The sequence below is a fragment of the Hoplias malabaricus genome, chromosome 3, assembly GCF_029633855.1.
Source record: "Hoplias malabaricus isolate fHopMal1 chromosome 3, fHopMal1.hap1, whole genome shotgun sequence".
NCBI lineage: Eukaryota > Metazoa > Chordata > Actinopteri > Characiformes > Erythrinidae > Hoplias > Hoplias malabaricus.
This window is the reverse complement of record NC_089802.1, coordinates 36,605,197-36,623,933: the sequence shown is the minus strand read 5'-3', so window position 1 is coordinate 36,623,933 and position 18,737 is coordinate 36,605,197. Positions and strand designations below refer to the sequence as shown.

At 46.4% G+C, this 18,737-nt stretch overlaps 2 protein-coding genes across 3 annotated transcripts in view; one reads left to right on the top strand and one right to left on the bottom strand.

The window, feature by feature from the left end:
- The window catches only part of nelfcd (negative elongation factor complex member C/D), a 40,436-nt gene extending 34,187 nt beyond the window's left edge, over positions 1-6,249 (bottom strand). The window contains exons 1-9 of one of the 2 annotated variants that reach the window (XM_066665047.1): positions 6,232-6,249; positions 5,977-6,045; positions 5,348-5,460; positions 4,369-4,478; positions 4,079-4,188; positions 3,894-4,001; positions 3,661-3,813; positions 2,627-2,757; positions 2,211-2,376 (exon numbers count right to left, since the gene is read on the bottom strand). In XM_066665047.1, the coding sequence (XP_066521144.1) occupies positions 2,211-2,376; positions 2,627-2,757; positions 3,661-3,813; positions 3,894-4,001; positions 4,079-4,188; positions 4,369-4,478; positions 5,348-5,460; positions 5,977-6,024 (939 nt within the window). In that variant the 5' untranslated portion in view covers positions 6,025-6,045; positions 6,232-6,249. Of the gene's footprint in view, positions 1-2,210; positions 2,377-2,626; positions 2,758-3,660; positions 3,814-3,893; positions 4,002-4,078; positions 4,189-4,368; positions 4,479-5,347; positions 5,461-5,976; positions 6,163-6,231 lie in introns of those variants that run through there. The other variant, XM_066665046.1, reaches the window with a different exon arrangement.
- A 2,042-nt stretch (positions 6,250-8,291) lies between these two features.
- On the top strand, positions 8,292-18,485 carry tubb1 (tubulin, beta 1 class VI). Its single transcript, XM_066663376.1, has 4 exons — positions 8,292-8,470; positions 15,485-15,596; positions 16,010-16,120; positions 16,242-18,485. The coding sequence occupies exons 1-4, from the start codon at positions 8,414-8,416 to the stop codon at positions 17,375-17,377; spliced, it is 1,416 nt and encodes a 471-aa protein (XP_066519473.1). The 5' UTR covers positions 8,292-8,413; the 3' UTR covers positions 17,378-18,485.
- Positions 18,486-18,737: the final 252 nt, after the last annotated feature.

The window sequence follows — 18,737 nt, the reverse complement described above, 5'->3', positions numbered from 1 at the left end:
TGTGGTCCGGGTGTAGTGTGTGTGTGTGTGTGTATAGTGTGTGGTCCGGGTGTAGTGTGTGTGTGTGTGTGTGTATAGTGTGTGGTCCGGGTGTAGTGTGTGTGTGTGTGTGTGTGTATAGTGTGTGGTCCGGGTGTAGTGTGTGTGTGTGTGTGTGTATAGTGTGTGGTCCGGGTGTAGTGTGTGTGTGTGTGTGTGTATAGTGTGTGGTCCGGGTGTAGTGTGTGTGTGTGTGTGTGTGTGTATAGTGTGTGGTCCGGGTGTAGTGTGTGTGTGTGTGTGTGTATAGTGTGTGGTCCGGGTGTAGTGTGTGTGTGTGTGTGTGTGTGTATAGTGTGTGGTCCGGGTGTAGTGTGTGTGTGTGTGTGTGTATAATGTGTGGTCCGGGTGTAGTGTGTGTGTGTGTGTGTGTGTATAGTGTGTGGTCCGGGTGTAGTGTGTGTGTGTGTGTGTGTGTATAGTGTGTGGTCCGGGTGTAGTGTGTGTGTGTGTGTGTGTGTATAGTGTGTGGTCCGGGTGTAGTGTGTGTGTGTGTGTGTGTGTGTGTGTGTATAGTGTGTGGTCCGGGTGTAGTGTGTGTGTGTGTGTGTGTGTATAGTGTGTGGTCCGGGTGTAGTGTGTGTGTGTGTGTGTGTGTATAGTGTGTGGTCCGGGTGTAGTGTGTGTGTGTGTGTATAGTGTGTGGTCCGGGTGTAGTGTGTGGTCCGGGTGTAGTGTGTGTGTGTGTGTGTATAGTGTGTGGTCCGGGTGTAGTGTGTGTGTGTGTGTGTATAGTGTGTGGTCCGGGTGTAGTGTGTGTGTGTGTGTGTATAGTGTGTGGTCCGGGTGTAGTGTGTGTGTGTGTGTGTGTATAGTGTGTGGTCCGGGTGTAGTGTGTGTGTGTGTGTGTATAGTGTGTGGTCCGGGTGTAGTGTGTGTGTGTGTGTGTGTATAGTGTGTGGTCCGGGTGTAGTGTGTGTGTGTGTGTGTGTATAGTGTGTGGTCCGGGTGTAGTGTGTGTGTGTGTGTATAGTGTGTGGTCCGGGTGTAGTGTGTGTGTGTGTGTGTGTATAGTGTGTGGTCCGGGTGTAGTGTGTGTGTGTGTGTGTGTGTGTGTATAGTGTGTGGTCCGGGTGTAGTGTGTGTGTGTGTGTGTGTATAGTGTGTGGTCCGGGTGTAGTGTGTGTGTGTGTGTGTGTGGTCCGGGTGTAGTGTGTGTGTGTGTGTGTGTGGTCCGGGTGTAGTGTGTGTGTGTGTGTGGTCCGGGTGTAGTGTGTGTGTGTGTGTGTGTGGTCCGGGTGTAGTGTGTGTGTGTGTGTGTGGTCCGGGTGTAGTGTGTGTGTGTGTGTGTGTGTGTGTATAGTATGTGGTCCGGGTGTAGTGTGTGTGTGTGTGTATAGTGTGTGTGTGTGTGTGTGTGTGTGTATAGTGTGTGGTCCGGGTGTAGTGTGTGTGTGTGTGTGTGTGTGTGTATATAGTGTGTGGTCCGGGTGTAGTGTGTGTGTGTGTGTGTGTGTGTGTGTATAGTGTGTGGTCCGGGTGTAGTGTGTGTGTGTGTATAGTGTGTGGTCCGGGTGTAGTGTGTGTGTATAGTGTGTGGTCCGGGTGTAGTGTGTGTGTGTGTGTGTATAGTGTGTGGTCCGGGTGTAGTGTGTGTGGTCCGGGTGTAGAGTGTGTGTGTGTGTGTTTATAGTGTGTGGTCCGGGTGTAGTGTGTGTGTGTGTGTGTGTGTGTGTATAGTGTGTGGTCCGGGTGTAGTGTGTGTGTGTGTGTGTATAGTGTGTGGTCTGGGTGTAGTGTGTGTGTGTGTGTATAGTGTGTGGTCCGGGTGTAGTGTGTGTGTATAGTGTGTAGTCCTTGTGTAGTGTGTGGTCTGTGTGTAGCGTGTGTGATCTGTTTGTAGTGTGTGTAGTTTGTATGCTCTGTGTGTGTGATGTGTGTAGTTTGTATGCTCTGTGTGTGTGATGTGTATAGTTTGTATACTCTGTGTAGTGTGTACAGTCTGTGTGTAATGTTTGGTCTGTGTGTAGTGTGTGTGTAGCGTGTGGTCTGTGTGTAGCGCGTGTGTGTAGTCTGTGTGTAGTGTGTGGTGTGTGATCCGTGTGTAGTGTGTGGTCCGTGTGTGTAGTGTGTGGTCTGTGTGTGGTCTGTGTACTCTGTGTGTAGTGTGTGTGTAGTTTGTATGCTCTGTGTGTAGTGTGTATAGCCTGTGTGGTCTGTGTGTAACTGACCAGCTCCACTGGGGGCGGATCCATGCTGCTGAACATTTTGAAGAGGACGGTGATGTCGGCTGGGTTTAGGGCTCCTTTAGACAACATGGCCCCCAGTGCCTGACATGCCCTCGGATACACCGCCGCCGTGCCCAATGCCAGAGTGATCTGACTGGCATCATGTCCACTGTCCACACACACACACACACACACACACACACACACACACACACACACACAGCTGCTTTAAATCCCAGCCTTGTCCATTCCCAGGATCAGCCGTTGGAGCTGAAGGTCAGGGTGATGTGCAGCGGTCTTTTTCAGAGTGGACGAGGGGCAATGGACGACCAGCAAACTAGGAGGATATGTGTGTGTGTGTGTGTGTGTTAGTTACTGACTCTGTATGAGATGGAGGACCAAGAGGTGTGTGTTTTTACCTCTGTAGAGCACATTTCTGCACTTCCTGTCCAATCCTCCTAACAGCTGAACCGCCCTGTTCCTCCTGAGACAGAATCGTCATCATTGCCTGAGCAAACAGGTACGTGTGTTCACCATGACACACCATCCTCTATACACACACACACACAAAGTGATCACCACATAGTAAAAATAAACACAGATGAACAAGTTTTTATTACTAAATCAAACTTGACACATTCATAACAGAAGACTTTAAACAGCTCCTAGGTCTCTGTGAGGCACCAGTTAATTCTCAACAGAGCGGGTCTCACACACTTGGGCGGACGGGTCAAAACAGGGTCAGTACAGAGTGTCTGACACATCCTGGCCACTAGGAGTCAGTGTAACAGCTGTTTCAGAGCATGAAGGAAACAACTGACAGCTACTTTAAAGCAAAAATAGAACCATTTTTCTTAACACTTTGTTCAGTGACCTGCACTAGTTCTAATGCAGGGGTCATCAGTCTTATCCACAAAGGGCCGTGCGACAGCAGGGTTTCATACGAACCAATAGGAGCACAGCCCATTTAACCCTTTAGAAAAGGAGGCTAGTTTAACCCTTTAGAGAAGGAGGCTGGTTTAACCCTTTAGAGAAGGAGGCTGGTTTAACCCTTTAGAGAAGGAGGCTGGTTTAACCCTTTGGAGAAGGAGGCTAGTTTAACCCTTTGGAGAAGGAGGCTAGTTTAACCTTTTAGAGAAGGAGGCTAGTTTAACCCTTTGGAGAAGGAGGCTAGTTTAACCCTTTGGAGAAGGAGGCTAGTTTAACCCTTTGGAGAAGGAGGCTAGTTTAACCCTTTGGAGAAGGAGGCTAGTTGGTTAAAAAAGTGGAATCAGATGTGCTCCTGCTAAATTGTAGCAAAACACAACTCCTCTTTGTTCAAGTGCAATTTCAACCTCACTCTAGTACATGGTCACATAACACTAACAGAGCATGTTCTAGCTCCTTCCAGGATGGTGTGGTTCTAGCTTGCTCTAGTGCACTGTAAGAGAGGATGGTTCACTTTGGAACTCACAGCAAACTCTGGTAAGTTCTTCTCAAGGTTCTGTTCTCCTCCGTCAAGGAGTGTGGACAGTGAGGTGCGGAGAACTCTGGAGAACACTTCCAGCTGCTGACACGCTGTCGACACACTGGTGATCTCTCCCTGGTACCCAGCGTCTGAGATCAGCTGCACACACACACACAGGAGTACAACTCAAACAGTGTCGCACTGGCTTGGGGGGCTCTGACTGGGGGGTGGGAACTCACCTTGACAGTGAAGTTGAGCATGAGGCAGTCAGGATGAGCTTCAGCCAGTTTATAAAACAGATCCCTCCACGTGGTGTGAGCAATCATCTGCTCCAGCCAGGCTGGAGTCTACAACACACACACACACACACACGATACATACACACAAACACACATGCAATAACCTTAAAATACAGGTGAATTACCTCTCCCTCCACAGTGAAGATGGAGTCTGCTTTCTGAGGGTCAAAGTGTTTGATGAGAAGAGTTTTCAGATGATTCTCCACTCGCTCCTGAACCTGCGCCGGTTCCACACCTTCACACACGCGCACAACCACAACCACACACACACACACACACACACACACACACACACACACACACACACACACACACACACACACACACACAGATCAAGTGTGCGGGTCAGTGAGTTAGTCTCAGGATGTGGTGTAGTTGTAGCTTATGTAGCAATAAAATGTGGGGACAGTCTGACCCATCTGTATGAGCCACTCCGCGAGCAGGTTCACCGTCTGAGCCACGGCTGAGTAGTTCTCCGACAGCAGCTGGATCACGTGCTCGGGAGAACCTCCAGCCTGGAAATACCTAGAACACAGGTCACACTCCAAATGGAAAACAGAGCCGAGAACAAACCATCTGAACGCTGCAACTACGTTTACACTACCACAGGGACTCGATCTGATTCACTGCCTTGACCTGGAACAGACCAGACTCTCCAGGGCCTTTCAGATCGGAGGTGTGCTTCATGAACGTGAACGGTCAGATCAGATCTCAAACAGCTCTGTGCCCCCTAAATAGTGCACTGTGCGGTGATGAAACTACTGCTTCTGCTCCAGACCAATGCCCTGAATGTTCATAAAGGAGCCCTGCAGGTGAGAGCTGAGTATAATCCAATGTGTGTTAGACGGGCTACGCAGTGCTGGGGTGTGGACCTACTCAGGGTTTAGGGACCCGTTTGGGACAGAGCCACATTAATGGATCAGTGTGTGGACATCATAATATTTTGGTGGAATGCCTTTAAAAATGAGTAGACCAAGTATTTGTCATCCAATTTGTTACAGGTCAGTTTTATGAACACAGAGGGCCCCAGAAGAGTGTCCCAGCATTAGGTTCAGGGACAGATTCATTCACATTACACACAGATCCAGACGTTTACAGGGGGCGGTGGGAGTGAAGGAAAAGCACCGTCTTCCTCCTCAATCCACAGCTGAGGGGACCTTGTGCAAGGCACCAAAACCACAACCATTCCCCGGCACCGGGGACATCTCCCCCTGCTCTGTGTGTGTTCACAGCCCCTAGTGCACTAGTGTGAGAGTGTTCACTGCCAGAGATTGGTTAAATATGGAAGACACATTTATAGTTTGTTGTACAGTGACAAATAGCTGCACATTTGCATTTTACATTTACAGTCGTGTGTGTGAGAGAGAGAGAGTGTGGGGTGAAACAGGGCTCACGTTTTCAGGGTGTTGAAGACTGTGGGCTCCATGATGTAATCTCTGCTGGAGAACTTCTGGAGACATTCCTCCTGGACTTTACTGTCAGCCTCTGCGTCTGCATAGCCATCCTCCTGCAGGACACCAACAAGCAAACAAACGACTTACACTAAAGTCTGCATTCAGATACCAACAGTGTCTTCTACACAACGCTACTGGAATTTTCCGTTCCACCCTGTTACAGTCTGAATCCTCTGGATTCAGGGTTTAATGTGGAAATTACAAATCCAATAAGAAATACAACTCTAAGATATACTGTAATTTCTGTGCCATTTACGGTGGAGAGTTCCTACAAGAAAATTAATTAAAACTATTGGAGATAGTTACTCAAAAGGATGCAGTATACGGTGGAAGGGACGGTTCCCGTAAGAAGTATAAGCCAGTTTAATACATAACGTTACTGTAACTGCTCACCATTTAAGGTGGAAGGGACAGTTCTCATTAATCTAAGCGTCGTGGAAGATTCTTGGTTTTCAGTCGTGGAACTTTAAGGCAGTAATGGACTCCAAGAACCTCATTAAATGCACCGCTCCGTTATAAACAGAATAAACTTCACCCTGAAGTCTGTACTGAACGGGCTTTAAACTCACCGCGCTGCCGTCCCAGTCTCCGGAGCCGCTGTAATACTCCTCATCCATCCGCAGCTCTGATCCGAATCACTTTAAACCAAAATAAACACAAACAGAGCAATTCTAAACAGAGTTCACAGACAAATACACAATCTCACACACAAACACAGAGGAGCAGCACTCAGCGCTCAAAGCCGGCAGTGCTGCCCCCTACCGGAGTGGGGGAGTTACCACCAGGTTTACCGCTCTGAGTGGAAACGATGTAATGTCCCTCACTCTCTGTCCTCTCTCTCAGCTCCACTGTCTCCTCACCATCCCCACTCTCAGCTCCACTGCCCCCTCTCTGAGCTCCACTGTCCTCTCACTGTCCCCTCGCTGTATACTCTTCTCAGCTCCACTGTCCCCTCTCTCAGCTCCACTGTCCCCTCGCTGTCCACTCTTCTCAGCTCCACTGTCCCCTCTCTCAGCTCCACTGTCCCCTCTCTCAGCTCCACTGTCCCCTCTCTCAGCTCCACTGTCTCCTCACCATCCCCACTCTCTGCTCCACTGTCCCCTCTCTCAGCTCCACTGTCCCCTCGCTGTCCACTCTTCTCAGCTCCACTGTCCCCTCGCTGTCCACTCTTCTCAGCTCCACTGTCCCCTCTCTCAGCTCCACTGTCCCCTCGCTGTCCACTCTTCTCCGCTCCACTGTCCCCTCTCTCAGCTCCACTGTCCCCTCTCTCAGCTCCACTGTCTCCTCACCATCCCCACTCTCAGCTCCACTGTCTCCTCACCATCCCCACTCTCAGCTCCACTGTCTCCTCACCATCCCCACTCTCAGCTCCACTGTCTCCTCACCATCCCCACTCTCAGCTCCACTGTCCCCTCTCTGAGCTCCACTGTCCTCTCACTGTCCCCTCTCTGAGCTCCACTGTCCCCTCGCTGTTCACTCTTCCCAGCTCCACTGTCTCCTCTCTCAGCTCCACTGTCTCCTCACCATCCCCACTCTCAGCTCCACTGTCTCCTCACCATCCCCACTCTCAGCTCCACTGTCCTCTCACTGTCCCTGTCTCAGCTCCACTGTCCCCTCACTGTCCTCTCACTGTCCCCTCTCTCAGCTCCACTGTCCCCTCTCTCAGCTCCACTGTCTCCTCACCATCCCCACTCTCAGCTCCACTGTCCTCTCACTGTCCCTGTCTCAGCTCCACTGTCCCCTCACTGTCCTCTCACTGTCCCCTCTCTCAGCTCCACTGTCCCCTCTCTCAGCTCCACTGTCTCCTCACCGTCCCCACTCTCAGCTCCACTGTCCCCTCACCGTCCCCTCGCTTGGCTCCACTGTTTGGGTTCTGTCTGGGTTCTATCTGAGCTCTTTCTGGGTTCTGTCTGAGCTCTTTCTGAGCTCTGTCTGAGCTCTTTCTGGGTTCTGCCTGGGTGCTGTCTGAGCTCTGTCTGGGTTCTGTCTGAGCTCTTCCTGGGTTCTGTCTGAGCTCTGTCTGGATTCTGTCTGACTGTCTGACTCTTTCTAAATTTTGTCTGAGCTCTGTCTGGGTTCTGTCTGAGCTCTTTCTAAATTTTGTCTGAGCTCTTCCTGGGTTCTGTCTGAGCTCTTCCTGGGTTCTGTCTGAGCTCTTTCTGGGTACTGTCTGAGCTCTTCTTGGGTTCTGTCTGAGCTCTGTCTGGGTTAGTGTAAGCTTTTTTGAGCTCTGTGTTTTGTCACTCAATTTGAGCATGACTTAACTCTGTCTTTCTGCACATTAGAGATATTCTTATCACACACACACACACACACACACACACAAAAAAAACTCTCTCACACTCTCTCTGTCTCTCTCTCTCTCTCTCACACACACACACACACACACAAACACTTTCTCTCTCTCACACACACACACATACACTCTCTCTCTCTCACACACACACACACACACAGATACTCTCTCTTAAACACTAACACACGCACACACAGAGCTTGTTTTTTACATTGTGAGGACTTTCTATAGATATAATAATGGTTCTAGCTAATTAACACTACACTTAAAAAGCGTTAGAAGTTGTGAAAAGTGTTGTGCTGGTAAAAGTGGATCAGACACAGCAGGGCTGCTGGAGGGCTGCTGAAAACATGGTGAAAGGGGGCAAAGAAAGTATGCAGAGCAACTGATGGACTACAGTCTTCAATTGTAGAAATACAGAGTGACTGGTGTGGACAGTGGAGCCGAAAGAGTGGTGTTTGTTGTGTTATAATGCGTGTGTGTGTGTGTGTGTGCATTCCCTCCCTGTAACATTGTCGTCATCAATGTTATCAGTGAAGTAGAAGTCAGACTGCTAAATTCTGCCTGAACTTGGTCTGATCACGGAGAGGAGCCACTGCAGCCCTGCAGCTCTGTAGTTGTGTAGTTGTGTAGCTCTGTAATTGTGTAGTTAAATAGTTGTTGTGTAGGTGTGTGATTTAATTGTCTGAGTGAACTCCAGTCTGATCAGGATGCGAGAGATTGTTCATCTTCAGATCGGACAGTGTGGGAATCAGATCGGATCAAAGGTACCAGACACTTTTATTTAATTTTAAATACGGAATAATTATATTTTGGATGTAATTGAAGTGTCCCACTTTATTCTGGGAGAGTAGATGTATTTACTCTTTGCACTTGTCAGTTCTGAGCGCTGGTAAAGTCTGCACCGTCTACAGAGACCTGGGAGTTCACTCCAGAACACAACACAATTCTGACATTTTACTGCTTGCATTAGCACAGTTCAGCACAGTGTCCCGAAAGGAATGTTGCATGTTCCAGATGCCTAATATTTATGCTTCACTTTCCCAGAGGTTCTATTATTAAATAAAAACGATGCAATGAATGTATTAAATATTAAAAAATAGATAAAATAAATAAAATTAAAAATTGTGCTTTTAGTGCAAATTGTGTGTGTGTGTGTGTGTGTGTGTGTGTGTGTGTGTGTGTGTGTGTGTGTGTGTGTGTGTGTGTGTGTTGCGGGTGTTTCCTCTACTCTGAGAGATAAACTGAGGGTGGGGCTTTATCGAAGAGCAGCGAACTCACTCAGATACATCAGCAATTAACTAAAGAAATGTTTGCTGTTTTATAAACTTCCCATTCCACATTAAAGAATTCAGCAGTTACATTATTCAGGCCCATGTCATATATTTACTGGAGTTATGGGTTAGGGGTGTTAGGGGATTAGTGTTGGGGGTTTAGGGTTAGGGGGTTAGGGTGTTAGGGAAACAGGCAGGTTTCTGTACCCTATTTGTGTTATTTAAATGTAACAGTAAACACTCTGTACTTGGCAATGCACCTGGTACCTTCCAGTGTTTAATGGTCCAGACGTTTTGAGACGGAGACATTACATGTAAGAGTTTACAGCAACAGTTTATTTTCCTGTCAACAATGAATTTGTTTAATGTTTGCACTCATATGGCGACTCTTTTTCATAGGACTTTAACTGAATCTGTATTATTAAATCTGTATTGGTATGGTATCCTCAGCATTATAAAGAGAAACAGACACAATTACTCAGATGATGAGACAACTAAAATCATTGGGGTACACCACTCATCGCTGTGACACGTAAAACAACAGGCCCTACAAAATGCTGAAGCTATTTTGTCGTGCCCAGACCATCCCTTGTTATCAGAGTTGGAACCATTTCCTCCAGTCAGAGGTTTCGAGCACTAAGGCTTTCTTTGTCTCAACAGCCATCAGCCTGTTGAACTCAATTAACTCCTCATCTCTACAATGAATGTTATTTTACAGAACGGGGGCATTCATTTTTAAACTGTGTAAAACTTTTGCATTAATCAGCTCTTGTCTGTGCTGCAACTCTAATTTTTGGAAACAAACGGACAATCAAGAAAGTGAGTTAGTGTCTGGGGAACACTGGGTACTAATCCAGATGATGTGGCAGCAGTCGAAGACAGGAGGAGACCTACACATTTACAGGATTGTGCACATTTCTTATGTTAGCTAGGAATTATCACTGCCTTGTGAATCAGTTAGTGGCCACATAAGAAAACCCTTAATATTCTATTGAGTGAGATTTTGTGAAATAGTTGGTCAACTTAAGTCAGAGTGTATTTTACTGCCCATTCTCTCTTACGCAAAGGCCCTTCATCCTAGAAACAGACACCACTGTGGACTTCCTGAGCTGTAATTTCTCAGGGGCAGGATGGCCAAAGTACACCAATAGCTTTGTCAAGCAAGGTCTGTAAGTTCACAGAGCAGAATATGAACAATTATAACGCCAGAAGATTTGAATTTGTAGCTTTGAAGTGGGCTGTTCCTGAACAGTTCTGGCAGTATTTGTTAGTGAATTCCTGCATGGTCTACACAGATAATAATTCACTTAGTCATTACCATACAGCTAAGCTGCATGTGGTGGAGCAGTGCTGTCTGCTGTGTTTGCCTCCTTCAATCTGGAAGTGTGGTATCAGCCTGGAACATTCAGTGAAACTGCAGATGCACTGTGTAACATAGGAATAATATGGTCCTAGGATCAGCCCCCTGTTGGATACCATCTCTGTTACAGGACTAGGCTCAGGTCGGGTGTATCTTTACACTTATATAGGGGCTTTCTAGACACCCAAGGACGCTTTACAATCCACACTGCTCAGAACACACACACACTGGTGAGAAGCGGCAGCCAAACGTGTACAGCGTACTCTCGACCAGGAACGACCGTCCACCTGGAGGACTGCATCGGGCACTAGGGTTTAACCCAGGATAGAGTGCCAATCCATATCTGGGCTCACACACATTCACTCACAAATACAGACATTCATTCACATACACAGTCATTCATTCACACACCAGGACAGTGGAATAATTCCTGGGCACTCTCGAACTGACATGACCATACTGTTTTTAGCACTGTTGAGAAAAGTTGAGTTTCCAGCAGATAATCAGCAGAAATAAATGCTTTCCTGGGAAAAGCCAGGACCTGATGAGGGAGTGGAACCTCAGCAGTAGATTTGACTCTAATGGAACCAGCAAGTGAAGAAACAGAATATATATCTCACAGAGTTAATCTCACTCCTGATTTAATACACCCCTGAGTTAATACACCCCTGAGTTAATACACCCCTCAGTTAATACGCCTCACAGTTAATACACCTCAGAGATAATACACTCCTGAGTTAATACACCCCTGAGTTAATACACCTCTCAGTTCATACACCCCTGAGATAATACAACCCTGAGTTAATACACTCCTGAGTTAATACACCCCTCAGTTAATACACCCCTGAGTTAATACACTCCTGAGATAATACACTCCTGAGTTAATACACCTCTGAGTTAATACACCCCTCAGTTAATACACCCCTGAGTTAATACACCCCTGTATTAATACACCCCTGAGGTTATTACACCCCTCAGTTAATACACCCCTGAGTTATTACACCCCTCAGTTAATACACTCCTTATTTAATGTGTATATATTGTTGTCCTGTGGTATGTGTACGATTCTGGGGGCTGATCAGTAATGTGTGCGGTTGTGTGTGTTCACAATTCTGGGAGGTGATCAATGATGTGTGTGTGTGTGTGTGTGTGTGTGTGTGTGTGTGTGTGTGTGTATGTGTGTGTGTGTTCACAGTTCTGGGAGGTGATCAATGATGTGTGTGTGTTCACAGTTCTGGAAGGTGATCAATGAAGTGTGTGTGTGTTCCCAATTCTTGCAGGTGATCAATGATATGCGTGATGTGTGTGTGTGTGTGTGTGTGTGTGTTCACAGTTCTGGGAGGTGATCAATGATGTGTGTGTGTTCACAGTTCTGGAAGGTGATCAATGAAGTGTGTGTGTGTTCCCAATTCTTGCAGGTGATCAATGATATGTGTGATGTGTGTGTGTGTGTGTGTGTGTGTGTGTGTTCACAGTTTTGGGAGGAGATCAATGATGTGTGTGTGTGTGTGTGTGTGTGTTCACAGTTCTGGGAGGTGATCAATGAAGTGTGTGTGTGTTCCCAATTCTTGCAGGTGATCAATGATATGTGTGATGTGTGTGTGGGTGTGTGGGTGTGTGTGTGTGTGTGTGTGTGTTCACAGTTTTGGGAGGAGATCAATAATGTTCGCATGTGTCTTCACAGTTCTGGGAGGTGATCAATGATGTGTGTGTGTGTGTGTGTGTGTGTGTGTGTGTGTGTGTGTGTGTGTGTTCACAGTTCTGGGAGGTGATCAATGATGTGTGTGTGTTCACAGTTCTGGAAGGTGATCAATGAAGTGTGTGTGTGTTCCCAATTCTTGCAGGTGATCAATGATATGTGTGATGTGTGTGTGTGTGTGTGTGTGTGTGTGTGTGTGTGTGTGTGTGTGTTCACAGTTTTGGGAGGAGATCAATGATGTGTGTGTGTGTGTGTGTGTTCACAGTTTTGGGAGGAGATCAATGATGTGTGTGTGTGTGTGTGTGTGTGTTCACAGTTCTGAGAGGTGATCAATGAAGTGTGTTTGTGTTCCCAATTCCTGCGGGTGATCAATGATATGTGTGATGTGTGTGTGGGTGTGTGGGTGTGTGTGTGTGTGTGTGTGTGTATGTGTGTGTTCACAGTTTTGGGAGGAGATCAATGATGTGTGTGTGTGTGTTTATAGTTCTGGGAGGTGATTAATGATGTGTGTGTGTGTGCGTGTGTGTGTGTTTGTTTATAGTTCTCAAAGGTGATCAATGATGTTCGCATGTGTTTTCACAGTTCTGGGAGGTGATCAATGATGTGTGTGTGTGTGTGTGTGTGTGTGTTCACAGTTCTGGGAGGTGATCAATGATGTGTGTGTGTTCACAGTTCTGGAAGGTGATCAATGAAGTGTGTGTGTGTGTTCCCAATTCTTGCAGGTGATCAATGATATGTGTGATGTGTGTGTGTGTGTGTGTGTGTGTGTTTGTTCACAGTTCTGGGAGGTGATCAATGATGTGTCTGTGTTCACAGTTCTGGAAGGTGATCAATGAAGTGTGTGTGTGTTCCCAGTTCTTGCAGGTGATCAATGATATGTGTGTGTGTGTGTGTGTGTGTGTGTGTGTGCTCACAGTTCTGGGAGCTGATCAATGATGTGTGTGTGTGTGTGTGTGTGTGTGTGTGTGTGTGTGTGTTCACGGTTCTGGGAGGTGATCAATGATGTGTGTGTGTGTTCACAGTTTTTGGAGGAGATTAATAGTGTGTGTGTGTGTTCACAGTTCTGGGAGCCGATCAATGATGTGTGTGTGTGTGTGTGTTCACAGTTTTGGGAGGAGATCAATAGTGTGTCTGTCTGTGCGTGTATGTGTGTGTGTATGTGTGTGTGTTCACAGTTCTGGGAGCTGATCAATGATGTGTGTGTATGTGTGTGTGTGTGTTCACAGTTTTGGGAGGAGATCAATGATGTGTGTGTGTGTGTGTGTTTATAGTTCTGGGAGGTGATCGATGATGAGTGTGTGTGTGTGTGTTCACAGTTCTGGGAGGTGACCAATGATGTGTGTGTGTGTTCACAGTTCTGGGAAGTGATCAATGATACGTGTGTGTGTTCACAGTTCTGGGAGCTGATCAATGATGTGTGTGTGTGTGTTCACAGTTTTGGGAGGAGACCAATGATGTGTGTTTGTAGTTCTGGGATGTGATCAATGATGTGTGTGTTTGTGTGTGTGTTAATAGTTCTGGGAGGTGATCAATGATGTGTGTGTGTGTGTTTATAGTTCTCAAAGGTGATCAATGATGTGTGTGTGTGTGTGTTAATAGTTCTGGGAGGTGATCAATGATGTGTGTGTGTTTATAGTTCTCAAAGGTGATCAATGAAGTGTTTGTGAGTGTGTGTGTGTATGTGTGTGTGTGTGTGTGTGCATGTTTATAGTTCTGGGAGGTGATCAATGATGTGTGTGTGTGTGTGTGTGTGTTCACAGTTCTGGCAGATGATCAATTATATGTGTGTGTGTGTGTGTGTGTGTGTGTGTGTTCACAGTTCTGGAAGGTGATCAATGAAGTGTGTGTGTGTGTGTGTGTGTGTGTGTTCACAGTTCTGGCAGATGATCAATGATATGTGTGTGTGTGTGTGTGTGTGTGTGTGTGTGTGTGTGTTCACAGTTCTGGAAGGTGATCAATGAAGTGTGTGTGTGTGTTCTCAGTTCTGGGAGGTGAATAATGATGTGTGTGTGTTCACAGTTCTGGGAGCTGATCAATGATGTGTGTGTGTGTGTGTGTGTGTGTGTTCACAGTTCTGGGAGGTGATCAATGATTTGTGTGTGTGTGTGTGTTCACAGTTCTGGGAGGTGATCAATGATGTGTGTGTGTGTGTGTGTGTTCACAGTTCTGGCAGGTGATCAATGATATGTGTGTGTGTGTGTGTGTGTGTGTTCACAGTTCTGGAAGGTGATCAATGAAGTGTGTGTGTTCACAGTTCTGGGAGGTGATCAATGATGTGTGTGTGTGTGTTCACAGTTCTGGGAGATGATCAATGATGTGTGTGTGTGTGTGTGTGTGTGTTCGCAGTTCTGGGAGGTGATCAATGATGTGTGTGTGTGTGTGTGTGTGTTCACAGTTCTAGGAGCTGATCAATAATGTCTGTCTGTGCGTGTATGTGTGTTTGTGAGTGTGTGTGTTCACAGTTCTGGGAGCTGATCAATGATGTGTGTGTGTGTGTGTGTGTGTGTGTGTTCACAGTTCTGGGAGCTGATCAATAATGTGTGTGTGTGTGTGTGTTCACAGTTCTGGAAGGTGATCAATGAAGTGTGTGTGTGTGTTCACAGTTCTGGGAGGTGATCAATGATGTGTGTGTGTGTGTTCACAGTTCTGGAAGGTGATCAATGATGTGTGTGTGTGTGTTCACAGTTCTGAAAGGTGATCAATGAAGTGTGTGTGTGTGTTCACATTTCTGGGAGCTGATCAATGATGTGTGTGTGTGTGTGTGTGTGTGTGTGTTCACAGTTCTGGGAGCTGATCAATAATGTGTGTGTGTGTGTGTGTTCACAGTTCTGAAAGGTGATCAATGAAGTGTGTGTGTGTGTTCACAGTTCTGGGAGGTGATCAATGATGTGTGTGTGTGTTCACAGTTCTGGAAGGTGATCAATGAAGTGTGTGTCTGTGTGTTCACAGTGCTAGGAGCTGATCAATAATGTGTGTGTCTGTGTGTGTGTGTGTGTGTGTGTGTTCACAGTTCCGGGAGGTGATCAATGATGTGTGTGTGTGTGTGTGTGTGTTTGTGTTTATAGTTCTGGAAGGTGATCAATGATGTGTGTGTGTGTGTGTGTGTTTACAGTTCTGGGAGGTGATCAGTAATGTGTGTGTGTTCACAGTTCTGGGACATGATCAATGATGTGTGTGTGTATTCACAGTTCTGGGAGGTGATCAATGATGTGTGTGTGTATTCACGGTTCTAGGAGGTGATCATTGATGTATGTGGGTGTGTTTACAGTTCTGGGAGGTGATCAATGACGTGTGTGTGTGTGTGTGTGTGTGTGTTCACAGTTCTGGGAGGTAATCATTGATGTATGTGTGTGTGTTTACAGTTCTGGGACATGATCAATTATGTGTGTGTGTGTTCACAGTTCTGGGAGGTGATCAATGATATGTATGTGTGTGTGTGTGTTCACAGTTCTGGGAGGTGATTGGAGATGAGCACGGTATTAATGCTGTGGGGGGGTATGAAGGGGACAACATGGAGCTGCAGCTTGAGAGAATCAACGTCTACTACAACGAGGCTCATGGTGAGAACTCACAGTTTTAATCTATACTCCAGCGCCCTAAAGTCACCATGCCCAATACTGTGTGTGTGTTAGAGGGCTATAAACCCCTGCAATGGGCGGGGAGCAGTGGATCTGCGCTCTCTTTAGTGGAGCTCAGTATTCCTTCGCTGATGTTTTGGGGCATTAAGCCACTGAAATATTTCAGTGTTGACTGTAAACCTGTCCCAGAATAAGCAGCGATCTGTAAAGATCTGCAAAGCGATCTGATTAATGCCCTTCATTAATATTCATGGTGTTGAGGTTTTTATTTAATTCAAAGTTTATTCAGCTGTAAACCTCCAGTTAAGACATTCACACTTTACTGAAACGGACAGTTTCAGATTTCTGCTTTCTCATTTTCAGTACCATGTTCTAACGTTTGGGTGTTCCATCAGGTGGGAAATACGTTCCACGGGCTCTGCTTGTGGATCTAGAACCAGGAACTATGGACAGTGTGAGAGGGAGTCGTATTGGGCAGCTGTTCAGACCTGACAACTTCATCCATGGTGAGATCCTCACGTTCTAACACTTCATTTCAGAATTCAGGAGCAAAAGAAGCTCTATATAAAAAAAAGCATGTGTTCTCTGAGCTTTGAATTGAATTGTTTATTTCGACTTCATTCACAGGGAGTTCTGGAGCAGGGAATAACTGGGCTAAAGGTCACTACACTGAGGGGGCGGAGCTTGTGGAGCAGGTGGTGGACAGAGTTCGTAACGAGGCGGAGAGCTGTGACTGTATGCAGGGGTTCCAGTTCATTCACTCCCTGGGCGGAGGAACCGGTTCCGGTATGGGTACGCTCATCATCAACAAGATCCGAGAGGAGTATCCCGACCGGATCATGAACAGCTTCAGCGTAATGCCCTCACCCAAAGTTTCTGACACCGTGGTGGAGCCCTACAACGCCACGCTCAGCATCCACCAGCTCATTGAGAATACGGACGAGACGTACTGCATCGACAACGAGGCTCTGTACGACATCTGCTTCCGCACGCTTAAACTGACCACGCCCACTTACGGAGACCTCAACCACCTAGTGTCACTGACCATGAGTGGCGTCACTACCTCTCTCAGGTTCCCAGGGCAGCTGAATGCAGACCTTCGCAAATTAGCTGTCAACATGGTCCCATTCCCTCGTCTGCACTTCTTCATGCCAGGTTTCGCCCCTCTGACCAGCAGGGGGAGCCAACAGTACCGCGCGCTGACTGTCCCGGAGCTCACGCAGCAGATGTTTGATGCCCGTAACATGATGACTGCGTGTGACCCTCGCCATGGACGCTACCTCACTGTGGCCGGGGTGTTCCGTGGGAAAATGTCCACCAAAGAGGTGGATGAACAGATGCTTGCTATTCAGCAGAAAAACAGCAGCTACTTTGTGGACTGGATCCCACACAATGTTAAGGTTGCTGTCTGCGATGTCCCACCACGTGGACTCAAGATGGCGTCCACCTTCATTGGCAACAACACGGCCATTCAAGAGATCTTCCGCAGGGTGGGGGAGCAGTTCTCTGTGATGTTCCGCCGAAAGGCGTTCCTGCATTGGTACACAGGTGAGGGCATGGATGAGATGGAGTTCACAGAGGCAGAGAACAACCTCAACGACTTGGTGTCAGAGTACCAGCAGTACCAGGATGCCACAGCCGATCAGGACTGGGACCCAGACGACCAGGAGCAAGTGGAAACAGAGGGACCCTCAGAGAAGCTTGCCAGCTCCAGAGTCCAGACCATCACGGAAACAGTAACAGAGATCAATGTCAACAAGTAAACACTAATCATCAATATTGAACTTAACCTAGCCAAGTAAACACCAGTCATCAACTGACTCACTACACAACCAGTCAACAATCAAATTACACAAATCATCATCAAATAGTAAACACCAGTGAACAATCAAACAACACAATCAGCATCAACAAGTAAACACCAGTCAACAATCAAACTACACAAAAAGTGTCAGAGTAAACACCACTCAACAACCGACCCTCTACACAATCAGTGTCAACAAGTAAACACCAGTCAACAAACTACACAATCAACGTCAACAAGTAAACACCAGTCAACAATCAAATTACAGTGTCAATGAATAAACACCAGTCAACAACCGACCCACTACACAATCAGCATCAACAAGTAAACACCAGTCAACAAACTACACAATCAACATCAACAAGTAAACACCAGTCAACAATCAAACTACAGTTTCAACGAATAAACATCAGTCAACAACCAACCCACTATACAATCAGCATCAAAAAGTAAACACCAGTCAACAAACTACACAATCAACGTCAACAAGTAAACACCAGTCAACAATCAAACTAGTGTCAACGAATAAACACCAGTCAACAATCAAACTAGTGTCAACGAATAAACACCAGTCAACAACCAACCCACTACACAATCAACGTCAACAATCAAACTACACAAAAAGTGTCAACGAGTAAACACCAGTCAAACACCAACCCACTACACAATCAGCATCAACAAGTAAACACCAGTAACGCTGACCTAAATCTACTTTTGTTTCTTTGAAACGTTCTCTTCCCATTTGAAACGCAGTCAGTGAGCCCTAGTTCGGTGTGTGGTGGAGGGACTGTGTTCTCAGTTCTTTGGTTCTAACTTAGCACTGAGCTCATGTTAAAACTAAATGTCTGTTCTCAGCAAACCCAGTTCTTTATGTTCTGTGAGCAAAGCTTGATGTTCTTTCTGCCCCCTGGTGGTGTTTATACAGTAGTTACATGTCTTTATTCAGAGCTCCAGTGTCCCACTCAGCTGATGTACATTTTTATATTAAAAGGTGGGCCGTTGTAATCAAAGCATGTATGAGCAGTAGAGGTGCTTTTTTAAAATTGTAATAAATAAAGCTTTTTCATGTGGAGTTCAGAAACATATGGTCTGATCCTTTATTCCTTGTTGTGCATTACAGCTTTTAAAATATTCTAAGACTCACATTGGCCCCCGTCTGACAGGACATGATTAAACTCAGTAGCCTGCACACTCTGATAACCAGCTCAGAATGAACTTTCTCTCTTACACACAGAGAGTGAGAGAGAGAGAGAATTTTTACAGTTTGTACAATTCTGTTCGGTAACCACAATTTTTTGTTTTACGTTTCTGACTATAGT